Consider the following 15,334-nt stretch of genomic DNA (forward strand, 5'->3'; position numbering starts at 1 on the left):
AACAAAGCAAAATCTGCCTTTTGCACCATGACGGACCTGATTTCATTTCAGTCACTAGGTTTATTCCATTATTGCCTATCTTCTCCTTTGCATTTTGGGTAAGTACTAAACACTATCCATAGAAGTACTGCAAGAGAAAAAAAGCGCCCGGGAGTTCAAAACAGGACCTGAGACATCCCACATCCATGCTAAGAAGGGTTGAAGCAAATCTCTTTGTTTCGAAGTCTATACTTGCGGTTTTAAGTATTTTGGATGGCTAAGTATTAGAAGAATTAAAAAGGATATTCAGCCACCTTTTCAACAAATCGGCCAATTGCTGATCTCTTTGCTGTGCTATTTTGGCCAATGATCTGCAGGAAATGTCGCCCAGTAAGGGAAATCTGGTTCTCGCTCTTCCTTGGACTCACTCCTGGAGCACCTAGAAAGATCAGATCCACCTCCCACCCTCATCTGCTGTGCGTACAGGATTGTGACAGCCCTTCCTGATAAGAAATTGTCAAATTTCCTTTATAAATGAAACTAGAAGATTAAGCAAGGTAGAAACAGGCTTTTAGCAAGGACAGAGCCCTTACGTGATTTCGCTTTCTATATGTATATTCAGCTAGGAGGGGCAGTTTGGATATTCTGAAAGGTCACGTTCCATAACCTACGCAAGTCAACTCAAAATCAGTCTTCTCTTTACTTTTTCAGAAGTCCGTAGGCTACTTTCCTCTTCGGCATCAGTAACCACAGACCGTGACTCAGGTCCAGCCATATAAGTGCCTGTTTAATGAGTTTCATAAAGAATTCCTCCCCGTTGCATGGTCACCTCACTATTATCTGGGTCCCCACTCTGGCCATTAGCCAGGCCCTGAGCTGGTCACAAGTCTGTCAACACTTTTTTTTTTTTTTTTTTTTTTTGGTCAACACTTTTTGATGGGACTGAACTGTCCATCTTAGATGGGAAACTCTGATTTTTTTTTTTAACCATTATTATTCGAGCACAAAAAAAGCCCATTATATCCACTCTCCTCTCTTACTTCAGATCACCTTATTTTGCATGTTGTAAGCCGATGATGAGCAACAGAAGTGATCTGCATTTACAGTCTTTACAATCACTCCAGTCACCTCATACACCCTGGATGTCCCCCTTCATCTTATTTTTCACTTCCTCCACAACTTCTACTTTCCCAGCAATGATGTCGAGCTTCATTACATAATGGGGAAGATTGCTGCATTACTGAATGTCTTTCTAACTGGAATCCATAGCTTCTCAAGCCCTGCTAAGCTGGGGGCCCCAGAGAGGTACCTCAGTTTCAGAGCTGTTGCCATTCAGAGCCTCCACGTTTGGGTCCCTCCAGTCTTCTGAGAGTGAAGGGATGTAATTGTCTGTTAGAGCATCCCAAACCCTGTAAACAAAGAGAAGCTCTCATTAGCACACATCTGTTGCCTGGCCTGGCCTGGAGGAAGGAAGAGCTGGGCCAGGGGAGGAGAGAGGCTTCTGTGTGTGCCAGGCTGAGATCATCTGCCTTCCAGCATGCAGGAGCGAAGTAGCTTCAAAACTGAATTTCAGGCATTACCAGGAGAGAAGGAGCCAAGAGAACGGGCCCTGGCCAGGAGCCTCAGTGCCAAAGGTGTTTGCTTAAGAGAAGAGGAATTTCTCACCAGTAGCGTCTACAAGTAAAACACCTCTGGCAACAGATAAACTGCCCCTGAAACTAAATCTGCCCCTCAACCAAATGGCTCCTGTCTCACGAGCTTAAGAAATGTCCATGTTTCCTTTCTTATGGGCAGAGAAGAATGAGAAGAAGGGGAGGGAGGAAGAGAGAGATGGATCTGGGCAGATTTTCTGGCTGAATCTCATTAAGATCAGGGTCAGGCTTCCCTGGTGGCTCAGTGGTTGAGAGTCCGCCTGCCGATGCAGGGGACACGGGTTCGTGACCCGGTCCGGGAAGATCCCACGTGCCGCGGAGCGGCTGGGCCCGTGAGCCATGGCCGCTGAGCCTGCGCGTCCGGAGCCTGTGCTCCGCAACGGGAGAGGTCACGGCGGTGAGAGGCCCGCGTACCGCAGAAAAAAAAAAAAGATCAGGGTCAGTTGTCTAGTTTATATATGCAGCTGGCCCTTGAACGACGTGAGTTTAAACTGTGAGCATCCACTTACATGTGGATTTCTTTTCCGATAAATATCGTCGCACCAGTATTTTACAGTTCTTCACTTTAAGTGTGGAGGAAAGTTTGTGTTCGATTAAAGATCACAGTATGTGCACTTAAAAGAAGTAGGGTTTGAGTCCTGCTTCTATTCAAATTGTTTCAGCTTATTGCCCTTGTGGTTTACTAATTCCTTTGTTTTTGAGGCAGAAACAGCAGGAAATGGATTTTTCGACTACCCCGGGGGTCAGCGCCCTTAATCCCCATGCTGTTCAAGGGTTAACTGCCTGCAATCTAAAAGGTCAAGAATTAACTCCTTGACATCTAATGTAGGTAAGGGGATGATGCCAATGCTACTAAAAGTTACTTATCACCCAAAATGTTCTAGGGATCCCAGGGTGGCACAATCCTGTACTCTAGCAATGTAGAGTCTAAGTGTGCCCTGTCTCTCTCGTGGAGACTCCAAAGAAAATATATGAAAGGAACCAATAAATACACCACTGTCTACACAATTAGTTTTTAGTGGGGGAAGATAGGGTTCCCTTTATTCCATTTCTTTTTTAAAGTTCTGATAGGTACATTATAAGAAAGGGTATTCTACAATTCTTTTTGCTTAACTCACTTATTTCAGAAAGATTTTCTTGGGGAAAAAAATGGGAAGGGGTTTGGGGAAAATCCCGAAGTCACAAACTCTCACACACAGGAAAATGAATAAATTAGTCAACACTAAGAGATTAATGTAAATCAGTAAACCAAGCTCCTAAAATAATGAATACCATCCATGGAAGCCAGCGGCACTTGAGTTAATATTAGCTAATGAAATAATGAGGGCTCAGTGCAATCTCCTTCAGGAGCCTGTGCACATCAAACATGAATGATAGCTGGGAAACAAGGTATAAGAAGGTACAATTTATTTAGATATACTAATATAAGGAAATGGTCATTTAAAAATAAGCAACTATGTACACATACAGATCAAATCCAAAACATGACAAAGTATGGTGTAAGATGCTGAAAAGATAAGTGCACATTTTATATATATAGCAAGATGTGTATATATATATGTATATATATATTTATATATATATCAGAGCACAGACACTTGAAATCAGATACATAAAATGGGGGAGGGGAGTGTTCTTAACATATATAAAATCTGGAATGACATATGACATATGGGTATATAATCAAGGAGATTTTCCTAGTGCACAATGCACACAGTTTGGTGATTAAAAAAAAAAGCAACTCAAGAAAACACAATATAATGGCACTGCTTTGGTTATCCACTTGTTCATTTTTTGTAGTACAATTACAAGAAGGCACTTGGAGAGACCTCATCAAGTGTTCATTCGACATCTCTTCAGCAGGATTTCAGTCTACGTCTTAAACGTGGGTGATAATCCAGTTTCCATCAAGCACTATTAGAGCTTCATTAATCCAGCCTAATTCTAAATCCAAGTCTCATTAGCGTTCTAAAGCCAAGAGGCAAATATGATTTGCTGTCTCCAAAAGTCCCAGCGCCACACCCCCTAGGAAGGTCAGCAGTCAAGTCCTCCGGCATCACTGCATTACACTCTCTGCGTCGAGAATGAACAACTGCATGCGGGCACTGACCTTCAGGTCTGACCCTGCAGCAGGCACCTGGAAAAATAAAATTCAGCAAAGCCCAAAACAGGCAGGAGCCTTTTGTACCTCTCCTAGATAGGATGGAAGCTGGAACCTTGAATGGACCGCACACTTTCCAATGACCTTGAAACTGTTTATATCCTTAAAGTGACAACTGGAGACTGCCTCAAATCATTTAGGGTGGCAACTTTTCTCACCTGAGCCTTCACTGACATACTCTGGATTTTACCTTCTAATTCCAGACTTTTAATGACAATTCCCTAAACCTTTATCTCCTCGGGATATCAAGTCATCCTTTTTCTGTTTCAAGTTTTCTTCTTGCTTTCTGATGAACATACTTTTTATCCTTTGAGGTTCATAAGCAACCTTTAATAGAACGACTCTCATCTCTATGTCATCACTTGCACACCCTTCCCGTATTCATTCAGGGTCCATTTAACAATAATAACCATAGCAGCCAACCTTACTGAGCATTTACTATGCATAAGCCAGGTACTATCCTAAACTCTCTGTGGATTAATTCATTCATTCCTCACAACTCTATAAGGCAGATACTGAGAAAAAAATCCTGAAACACAGAGAAGTTAATTAACTCATCTAGATTCACACAGCCAGCAATGACAGAGGTTGTATTTGAACCCAGGCAATACAGCTACAGAGCCTATATTCCTACCCACTTAACTATTCCAATTCTTTATGAACTTTATGATGGGCATGGGCACCAGAACAATATGCCAAGTTCCAAATCACAGCCTAGAACAGCAGTTCAGCAGCCGGCTCTGCGTGGAAAGTCTATAACTGCATTATTCTGGACCTGGTGCTTTCATCAGTCTATGAAAGGAGAAATGGGAAGGTCAGCAAGGGTACGCGCCTGCTTTCTGTCTAGATCTCCAGCCCAGGGAAGGTTAAATGGACGGCAAAGGCAGGCACGGGAACGAAGAATGGCGGTGGGAGGGAAAAACACAAAGCTTTCTGTGAGGGAGAGAATGGGACGGACTTTTCTCCCCGGAGAGGTTATCCATCTTACCCTAAGCAGGGTTCTTGGGAAGAGATATATTCCCTGTTAGAGGCATCCTGGGTGGACTGTAAAACTCCACTTCCTGAGAAGCATCCTGCTATTTACACTTATCTCAGGGAAAGGAGACTTTGAAAGCTATCCACTATATCTTTCATCAAAGAACTAAGATTAAACAGGTTCCCTCCATTCTTGTCATCACGCTGCCATGGCGCCTGAGATCCAGTTTGCTCCCTCAGTCCCTGTAATAACAGAAAAGCCTTTTCATGTGCATATTTTATATCATGGGCTTAGATGCCTATAGAAATGACCGTAAGTATCTTTCACCATGGAGGGCTAGGGATTTCGAAAAGGATGCTAGCAGAGGATGAGCAAACCAAACAGAACAGGTTGGACAAGACACGTATCCAAAAATCTGGGTCTGGAACTGGCAACATAGCTATCAAGGCTACATCAATCCTCACACACACACTCACACACACACACACACACACACACACACACACCCCTACATACCTATTCCTGACAATATGGTAGACAGCCTATAGTGCTTGTCAGAATTCCAACTTGGGAACATTTCCCTTAAGCCCCTCTAGGCTGGCTACTGCCCTTGTCCAGTTTTATTTGTGTCGAGTCAGGCCAATATCCACACTTAGATGTGTGTTAACATGAGTATACTTTTGCTGTTAATACTTAGGAGTTATGAATTATTAACACATCAATGACTTTGAACAACTTTTTAGATTCTTTCAAATGCTTCAGTAGAATTCATCCTATCTCGGTCTTCCACATGGGGAAAACTGAACCTCTGAGAAGAGAATTAACTTTCCTAAAGATCACAGGCATCTGTCGACTTTCCGTATCTGATTATTTGGGAGTCACTTCTCTTCGACTTAAAGCATGGCTGACTCCAGGGTGTTTATTTATCATGCGAACTTGATTTTTAACATGACCTTTAATCCAGTCATTCTACCGGAAGGACAGGACTGTCAGTGTTCTCACATGTTTGGCCCCTCTGTCTCCAGAGTCCTTGTAAGACAGGGACCCCGGTGAAGCAAGAAGTGGGGTGAGGGCTGACCATTCCCACTCTGTAGGCCTCCAGGTCGGATCTCTTATGACAAAGGAAAGGGTGTTCCTACATATGCAAAGAAGAGATTCTGGAATATTTTCTAAATTTAGAAACAAGAAATACATATAGATACATACTGACTCTGTTTTAACGCCTAGGGCTTCCATGCCCTGACGAATCAGAGAAGAGTTGATATCTCAGCCAATTCCCTCGGAGCTACATAGTTCCAAATGAAAACTAAAGAAGTCAAAACTTCAAAGGGAATCACTGACCCTGCTTTCTGATTCGTGCTATCTTTCAGGAGGTTAGTTTGACCAAGAATTTCATTGTTTTTGTTTGAAGCCTCTATTGTATAGTTCTAACCCACCCAAAACACTTTCGACTCATTGGTGGATGAAATAAATCTCTAACTACTAAACCTAAGCAGGTTTATTAGAACACCAGAGCAGGGCTCAGGAGACTATTAACCGCACTGGATATTAAATTATCTTTTTCCTTTACCTCATCATAATTTTACAGTTGAAATAGCTTGATAGGTGTCTCTAAAACAAAGTGTGTAATTTAATTCAAATTTTTATTTTAAGTTGTAAAGCTTTAGATACGCGGAATGCCTAGAAACCACTGTGTTACGATTTCTCGTCCCAGATTCTTCCCACCACACTTTCCCCAAATCATATTTTATCTCCAAGGAATTATTCAACCTTAGGTCATTTAGCTGAGGCAGTCAATGAGGCAGGCAAGTCAGAAAAATCAGGATAAGACTAATAATCTCATGTGACGGTAATTAACATTGAGTGGCCTCTGCTAATGTGCTATGAAAGAGTAAGAACCTGCTTGCTGGGCCTCTGTCCTTAATGAGGCAGAGGGGTGGTTTGGACAGGGGAGAAATGATTTGTGGGAAGCAAAAGGAATTTTCCAAGCACAGCCTGGGTGAGGTGAGAAATTAGCTTATTGGCAAGTCCTTAGCCCTGCTTCATCAAGATTGAGCTCGGGAGGTCCCAAAGATGAGGACCCACGCAGTCAACTAGAGTTAAGTGACAAGCCCAAGGTCACACAGTGAGTTAGTGAGAGTATGAAAATTGCAGTTCATCGTGTTTCTAGTCCATTGCCTGGTGCAATGAAGTAGATAACAGTAAAAGCTACTCTGTATAATAAAGCCCCAGAGCCATTCTTTTTTGACCTTGAGGAGTTGAGCAAATTATAAAAGGCTCAGAATCTAAAAGAATCAATTTGAAACTTAAGATTGAATTGAAACACGTAGCCCACAGTTATAGTACTGGTCACCAGAGTGAAATGTTCTCGTGATCATGCCTTCAGGCTAGCATTAATTAAAAAGAAAAGAAGGAAGTGGCGTGGGCCTAGAAGTACATTAAGTGCACCTACGAGGCTAGCTATTATTGCTTATCCAGGTCATTCGATATTCAATATTCACTCCAAAAATATTATTTGATCACTTACTACACACCATGTGCTGAATCAGACAGTGGAGAGATAATAATGAATAAGACAGACAGATATACAACCCTTGTATTCACAGAGATACAGTCTCAGTAGTCATCAAATAAGGAACTGTCTGCCCAATACAATCAGGTTCAATCCTGTGGGACAAACCTCTTCCCCCACTTACTCATGGGCAACTCTTCCCACCCAAGTCCATAAAAAGAGAAACCAAAAGTACAGTTGCTCCAAACTTCCACTGCCAACAACTTGACATTTCCTGTGTGATCCCTAAAGAACAGTTGATGCATATTTTATCCCTATGGGGAATTTACGCCTATTTTTACTAAATGCCCCAAACACCTTTCTTTAATTTATATGACAAATCACTCCCTTCTTCTCTTTTCTAGTCCCTCCTTGAACAGCACTTTTCTCAAATTCCTTTTCTTGACTTCTGTTAAGACCCTGCAAGGTGGCTAGTAAGTGACGCAGGGAATCTACATACTCAAAAGCCACTTCACCTGGTTATCACCTTTATTGTGTCCAGAGTAATTCCCTGTTCTCTTGGTTCAATGTGTATGCTTTCTTATTTGGACATATCTTAACATTTGTAGATAATTTTTCCAGTCCTAAGGGGTTATAAACAATTTGGAGATTTTCACAATCCTGGTGTTTTGTAAAGCAAATTGTTCCAACGACATATATTCCCCTGTCACAGTTAACTAAATTTTTTTCTGGTCCTTATTTCTAATATCTGGGTGGGTTACCATGGATATAAAGAAAGCTGAAGATAGACAGACCCCCAAATGTACCATGCTCCTGAAATTCAATTTTGCATCTAGAAAAACCCACTTCCTAAAAATCCTTCATTCCTTTGTGGTTTCAACTTAAGAAAGCTCTATGAGTAACTGTAAAGGGACATAACTGAACAATGTCAGCAGTTACCAGGGCGCTGCCTCACAGAGAAAAATATAAGTAATATGCCATGAACCCAAGGACAGAAACTCGTTCTACGTCAAGAAGCCCCAGATTCCAGGGCTCTAATCTGAGGCAAGAGAGGGCAATTAAGACAGCTTACTCCTCATCCTGCAGGGTCTCCTCCTCCTCTTGGATCTGGAACTGGTTCTTCACGGGAGCTAGGTTCTCGGTCTTGGCGTTGTAGTTCCGAAAGCAGACATTGAGCTTCTCATCAAATTCATTCACCAGGTCCTCCATGGACTTGAAGCTGATTATTTCAGAAGAAAAATTCTCAAGCTCAGAGAGGGAGGGGTCCTCTAGATGGTGGGGAGATGAGCCGTAGAAACACCGTGGCTTCTCTTCTGGGTCCTCCGAGCAGCAGGGCCGAAGGTCCTCAAATTCTTCATCCAAACTCACCAGTGGGGCCTCCATTCTTGCACAGCAATAGGACAACTGCAATGCTCAGGATCCGTTTATCTAGAAGAATTAAACAGGGTGATGTGAGTTTGGACTGGACTTTTGTGCCAACTCTGCTGAGGAACCATAATCACTTATTCCATAACTCTCATCCCTCTAAAAACAAAAGTTCCGCTTTACTGGTCCATCGCTCCCTTACTTCCTCGCTATTATACCCTTAAGGAGTTCAAATATCATTGTTAGTGTGAATGCTAACCCAATTAGCATACATTTTGGAGGTACACCTGCTTCCAATTCGCTGCTCCAAGAAACAAAGCCTAACGGTTAAGCATGCAGCCTCTGGACCAGACTGCCTAGGTTTGCATCATGCTCTGCCCCTTACCAGTTGTGACCTTAGCAGTAACTTAACTTCTCTGTGCTCCCTTTTATTCTTCTCAGGACAGAAATAATAACAGGACCTATCTCAAAGGACTGTCCTCAGGGTTAAGGGAGTAAACACTGGTAAGTGCTTAGAACAGTGCCTGGCAGATAATAAACGTCTATGTTGTTCAGTTTATGTTCTCTATTATTATTTTATTATTATTATTACTATTACGATAGGTCCACAACCCTAACCATGTGCTCTCAAAACTGGAAGTTTGGGCTTCCCTGGTGGCACAGTGGTTAGGAATCCATCTGCCAATGCAGGGGACGTGGGTTCGAGCCCTAGTCCGGCAAGATCCTACGTGCCGCGGAGGAGCTGGGCCCGTGTGCCACAGCTGCTGAGACTGCGCTCTAGAGCCCGTGAGCCACAACTACTGAGCCCCCGCGCCACAACTACTGAGGCCCCCGCGCCTAGAGCCCGTGCTCCGCAACAGGAAGCCACCGCAATGAGAAGCCCGCGCACCATGATGAGGAGCGGTCCCCGCTCGCCGCAACTAGAGAAAGCCTGCGCACAGCAACGAAGACCCAACACAGCCAGAGATAAATAAATAAAATAAAGTAATTAAAAAACAAAAAAACACCTGGAAGTTTTTCGTAACTTATTTGGTGGTAAAACCTGCCCTGACCTAAACACGTTTGGCAACTAAACCTGATCTACATGAATATAGAGCTGTTCATGGTTTTAATTTATCCCATTTAGTGTGTTTTGCTGCAGAAATTTTAATTTTTTTAAACTATAGAGATTGATACCCCAGGCCCCGGGGGATGATATGCAGAATATGCGCTCTATTATCGCCTTCCAAAGTCTGAGATAATCTAAATTCTGAAACATGCCTGGCCCCAAGGGTTTTGGATAGGGCTTCATGGACCTGGATATTATTACTCTCATCAATAAATGATAGACTAATTGAACACTAATACAGACTTTCAAACAAGCACCTGAGCTTTTCCCAGACACACAGCATATGTCTGAAACTAGAAGAATGGATTAAATGACCTAGTACCCTGTAAGAGATAAGACCCAGAGACTCATGTGCTCCAAAGCCCAGACTCCACAACCACCTTGGGCACTAAACCCTGGAAGGCTGTACACTCACCTCCCTTCATTTCCCAACAGCTCCGGGTCCTCTACATACACTGCCTTTCGCTGTGATTTAACCATCTGTGCGTACATCCAAGCCCTTCCCCAATTTTAATTTAAATTCCTCGAGGGCAGAGACGTCCTCTGGATACCCTCCATGGTTTCTAGCACACACTGCCTGCGGCGAGGCAATCAATCAATGTGTGCTCACTGACAAATGATCTTCTGTCCCCCTCACACAGTTTTCATTTTCCATTGCAGGCAGCACAAGCGTTATTGTCTATCATACCCTTCTCCACCTACTCAGCTTCCTTCCCTGGAACACGGCAAGGCAACCAAACTTTTCCCTCCTATCTAGGTGATGACTGATCCAGATAGATGCTTAAATTGGAACCACTACCTCAAGAGGACCAAACAGACAGCAAAAACCACGGCTTCTGCCCCAGGACTGCCATTCTCCATCTCTACCTACAAAACTAAAACTCTAAATAAGCGAGGCAGAGGGTACGCCAGGTGAGGACCCGGACAGTTCTTACTGGGGTTTTACCGGGATTAAGTCAGTTACCACCACATCTCATCAAAACATATTCTGAGTATTTACAGTTTGCAAAGGCAACATAACAGGACCTTGGAATACAAAAAGATATAAAAGCAGTATTATGACAGCTTGGAAAGAACACAGGCTCAGGAGCCAACAGACCTGCCAAAGGCTGGCTGAGTGACAAGCACTGTGGGTCCTGATTTCCTCGTTTGTTAAAATGAAGGTGTCGGTATAGAGTTAATGCCTCTGAAAGTTCATTTTAATAATATATTAACTTAATACTTTTAATTGATATATTTTAATAGTATAGTTTATTTAATCTAATATATAAAAATATTGCCATTGCAAAATGTAATCCATATTTTTAAATATTAATGAGACATTTTACATTCTTTTTTTACACTAAGTCTTTGAAATGTGTATTTTACATTCACGTATGTCTCCATGTGGATCAGCCACATTTCAAGTGTCCAATATCCACGTATGGCTAGTGGCTATCATATTGGACAATCCAGCTATTAAGCAATATACACACAACTAATTACCAGCTAGAGGTTCTTCACCTATGGTCGACAGACCCCCAAGGGCTCGTTGAATATAACCATGTTTTATTTTATGCACTTAAAAGCATATTCAGAGAAGGATCCCAAAGGTTTCTCGACATTGGTAAAGTGGCTCATAGCACAGAAAAGATTAGGAACCTCCGAGTGCCAAAAAAGCGAGTTTAGAAAAGATCACTGAGTGCAACTGAGAGTAAGGAAGGTTTTACAGACAAGGGATTTGTATGGAGAGAGGAAGGACTCTGATGGTTAATGCCGGGCCCCAGGGTCCAATCCTGTTCCTATTACTTCCTAGCTATGAGACTTTGGGCAAATTATAAGCCTCTCTGACTCAGCTTCCTCATCCCTAAAATGGTGTTTAAATAGCACTTATATTGGAGGTTATTTGGTGGAGTAAATGAGATAATCTTGGAAGTGCTAAGCACGACGTGTGGAATGCATGAAGTATCCAGTAAATGTCGATAATATCAGGAAAGCGAGGCTAACTTAGTTACGTGGAAATGAGGGGTGAGAGTGCTTCAAGGAAAAGAAAAACTATCCTTGCCATGATACTCCATGTGTTATGCTTCACAATGCGTATCAAATGAGAGGACTATTGCTGAATGAATGTTACCATCTTTTTTACTAAGGCACCCCTGCTATTTTCAATTCATGTGGTCAAAGCCACTCAGATCGCTGGTTCCATTTCAGAGAGGCATGAAAGCTAACCAGCTGGTATGCCAGATATCACGCTTCCTTTAAATCTGTACTCTTCCTGGAGGGGACAAGGGAGCTGGTGTGAGAAGGTGATATCAAGGAGGGTGCTGATTTGAAACAGCACGATCTATAACATTAACCAGTAACAGGAGGGCTAGCCAAGTGGAACCTAGGGCTGCGATTGAGTTTTGAGCATTGGCAACAAAGAAGATTATCCTGAAAGCACCTATCCTCAGCCCAGGCTCTAGAGAAAATAGATTCACCTAGAAGATTATAAAAGAAGAAATGGATATCACAGCTCTACAGTTCAGAAATGTGATCATTTGAACGATGTGCAATATCGCCTGGTTTCTTTTCATCAACTCACTCACCACCCAGGGGCCAAGAAGCTCCGCGTGAACGGCCAGGTGGGGAGGAAACTAAAACTGAGAGCCTGCATTGAAAATCAAAGTCACCTGACTCCCAAACTGAGCCCAGAATTTGTAGAAAGAGCCCAGGTTGTGGCACAGGAGGTGAGAGCCAGGCATCTGACTGGCCCCACCAAGGCCTCAAGGAGGGGTCTCTGGGTTAGAGCTGGCAGTCCTTCTTAAAGGGTTCCCCTTCTCTCCTTCCTTTGCTCTTCTCTCTTGGTGGGGTAACTTTGCCCCCCGAATGAGATGTCCTACCCTTGCATCCTGGCAAGCTTGCCCCTGTCTTCAGTCACAGCTCATTTCAGAAGCTTCCTTCCCTTAAAAGCTAGGGATAATTCAATTGAGAGCTTATCCTCTTTCTCTGTACTTCCAAAATCAATTTGAAAAAAAAAAAAATACATGAAGAATGGCAGAAAGAAGGAACCATAGGAGGGTGGTCTTGTCTCTTTCTCTTTATCATAGAACAGGAGTGCAGGACTGTAGTTTGCTTATGTCCTATAATCTATTCCATTTCTTTTGGTTCCCAATAGATGCTGTCATTTGGAAAAGAAAAGACGGCTCAGAACTTAACAGAGACCCAGTAGGAAACACGCGGTTAGCCTCCCGTGCAGCGCAATGATGCATAGTAGCTGCAGCTCGGGGCTGCAGCACCGTTTCCCAGTGCCTGCTTTGCTGAGCGGAGCACCATGCCTCCCCCTGCTGGGCCTCTGCACCTCCACACAGGCCCCATTCCATCTCCCCTTTTTCCCACTACTTGCCCCACAGACCAGTTGATTCTATGCCCACCCCCCCCATAGCATCCCTAAAGCTGCCCTCCACTGACCCACCTTCGGTTTCCCACTGCTCCTCAGCAAAGCCCAGTCAGGGTACATGTTCCTGCCAAGCTGCACATTTTGACGGAAAGAGAGTATTTCACCGCATAGAAGTCAGCAACCCCTTTGTGGTTCCGCTTCCCCCTTCCCCCTCCTCCTGCTGCTCCGTTCACCCTCATCTCACATCCCCCTCCCCCAGTCTGTTGGGGTAAAGAAAGGCTCCTCCAAGCAGCACAAAGCCTGGAGATCCAAGAAAGCCGGGGGCATCCCGCGCAGGCCGCACGCATACTCCAACGGCCACGGCCCTTTCAGCCAAACAAGACCGGGACATGGGAGCGGAGGGGGTCGGGAGGTGTCGCGGCGAGTAGGGCAGGAATAGGGAAGAGAGAAGAAGAGAGGGCTGTGATGTACCCCCTGGGGGCTCCGTCAGATGCGCTCCCAGCCCCAGAGGCCCTGGGCCCACAGGAGGGCAGCGTGCCCCACCACCATCACACCCGTCCTTTCTCCGACCTGTTCGCGGTAAAACAATCGCTCCGCCAGCGTCTGCGGCAGCTACCAGCGGTTCTGACACTGCAGGAATGCACGGTCCCTGGGGAGAGGAGGCTCGGCGTCCCAAGGAGGGGCACGGGCGGGGTGCGGGGTCAGGTTCTTAGAGGCATAGATGATTCTGGGGCGTCGAGAGAGCCGGACCAGATAACGGTCCTGAGAGGAGGTACCGACCCACGGCTCCAGCACCATCGGGCTGCGTTCCCTGCCTCCCCCAGTCCCCAAACCGCGCCGCCTCTCGACACACACACACACACACACGCCTGGCTGGGGGGCCGCGGCTCCGATGATGCTTGAAGTGCCCATCATCCGGTATCTCCCGGCACCGGGAGCTGCGCCCCGCTGCTCTCCCGTGAAGGGCTGGGCAGGAGGGCGACGGCCTCCGGGTTCTCCCTTTCCGATTCCGGGATGGGACCGTCCTGGGTGAGGAGCTTCGGCGCCTCCAGACCTGCCGGCCGGAGCATCCCAAGTCGCGGGGCCTCCTTCCCCACCCCCGTCCACCCTCACCCACGGCAGTGGGTCGGTCTGGATTAAGGTCGCCCCCCGCGACTGCACCTGTGCGGGTCCTGGAGGAGGAAGGCGGATCGCGGGGCTCAGCTGGACACCCCCATCCACTGGCCGCGGGGAGCGGCCGGAGCGCAGCTCAGCACTCGTGCCCGGGCTCCGGGGGCCGCGCCCGCGCCGGGCACCCGCCCAACGGGCACGCGCAGGACCCGGACGTCATCTTCTCGTTAACATTCCTAGCCCTACTTGGTGCATGTGGCCTGCCTTTATTAATATTTATGAATTACTATTTCTCCCCCCTTTAGCATTGGTCTTTCTGCTTCCCTCATGAATATTCAGAAGCTCAAGATGTGCGCTTGCAATAACTCCCAGTGTGGATTTCTCACAGGGAGGGCCTGACACTGTAGCTTCTCCATGAAAGCAAAGGCGGGTGGCCGAGTGGATGGGCAGGCGGTTGCCCGCAGACACACTCAAAGACCTCCCTGGACTTTCTGGCCTCCCCCTTCTATTCTGCTGGGGGCTGGGGTGAGCAAGTGAAAGGATGCCTGCCACGCTGAACCGGGTTCAGACCTCGAGTCAAAAGTAATAAACGCTTTTACCTCCCAAAGACGCAGGGTGGGGTTGGCTTCAGGCCGAGAAAGCTGCGAACGTTTCTACTATCCATCTACAGAACTTTTTCATGGATCCCAAACCGAAACTCTGTACCAGTTAAACATTAACTCCCCATTCCTTCTTCTCTGCAGACCCTGGTAACCACCATTTTACTTTCCATCTCAATGAATTTGACTATTCTCAGTATCTCTTGTAAGTGGAATCACACAGTATTTGTCCTTTTGTGTCTGGCTTATTTTACTTAGCGTAATGCTTTCAGGGTTCATCCATGTTGCAGCGTGTGGCAGAATCCCATTTCCATTTCCATTTCTATTTTAAGGCTGAGAGATATTCTGTTGTATGTATATAACAAATTCTCTCTATCCATTCTTCCTTCTGTGGACATTTCGGTTTTTTCTACCTTTTGGCTATTGTGAATAATGATGCTGTGAATGCAGAGGTATGAATTCCAGGCAACATTTTTAAAAAAGCATTCTATGGCGTGTGCTAGAAGCTGGAGGG

The 15,334-nt window shown here is 45.1% G+C and overlaps 1 protein-coding gene across 4 annotated transcripts in view; it reads right to left on the reverse strand.

The window, feature by feature from the left end:
• The window catches only part of FEZ1 (fasciculation and elongation protein zeta 1), a 40,298-nt gene extending 25,933 nt beyond the window's left edge, over positions 1–14,365 (reverse strand). For 2 of the 4 annotated variants that reach the window (XM_024740774.1, XM_024740771.1), the window contains exons 1-3: positions 14,273–14,365; positions 8,353–8,708; positions 1,289–1,388 (exon numbers count right to left, since the gene is read on the reverse strand). In XM_024740774.1, coding sequence (XP_024596542.1) covers positions 1,289–1,388; positions 8,353–8,663 — 411 coding nt within the window. In that variant the 5' untranslated portion in view covers positions 8,664–8,708; positions 14,273–14,365. Of the gene's footprint in view, positions 1–1,288; positions 1,389–8,352; positions 8,709–13,186; positions 13,289–13,681; positions 13,803–14,272 lie in introns of those variants that run through there. The other 2 variants (XM_024740773.1, XM_024740772.1) reach the window with 2 other exon arrangements.
• Positions 14,366–15,334: the final 969 nt, after the last annotated feature.

Source organism: Neophocaena asiaeorientalis, unplaced genomic scaffold (genome assembly GCF_003031525.2).
Source record: "Neophocaena asiaeorientalis asiaeorientalis breed wild unplaced genomic scaffold, Neophocaena_asiaeorientalis_V1.1 scaffold308, whole genome shotgun sequence".
Classification (NCBI taxonomy): domain Eukaryota; kingdom Metazoa; phylum Chordata; class Mammalia; order Artiodactyla; family Phocoenidae; genus Neophocaena; species Neophocaena asiaeorientalis.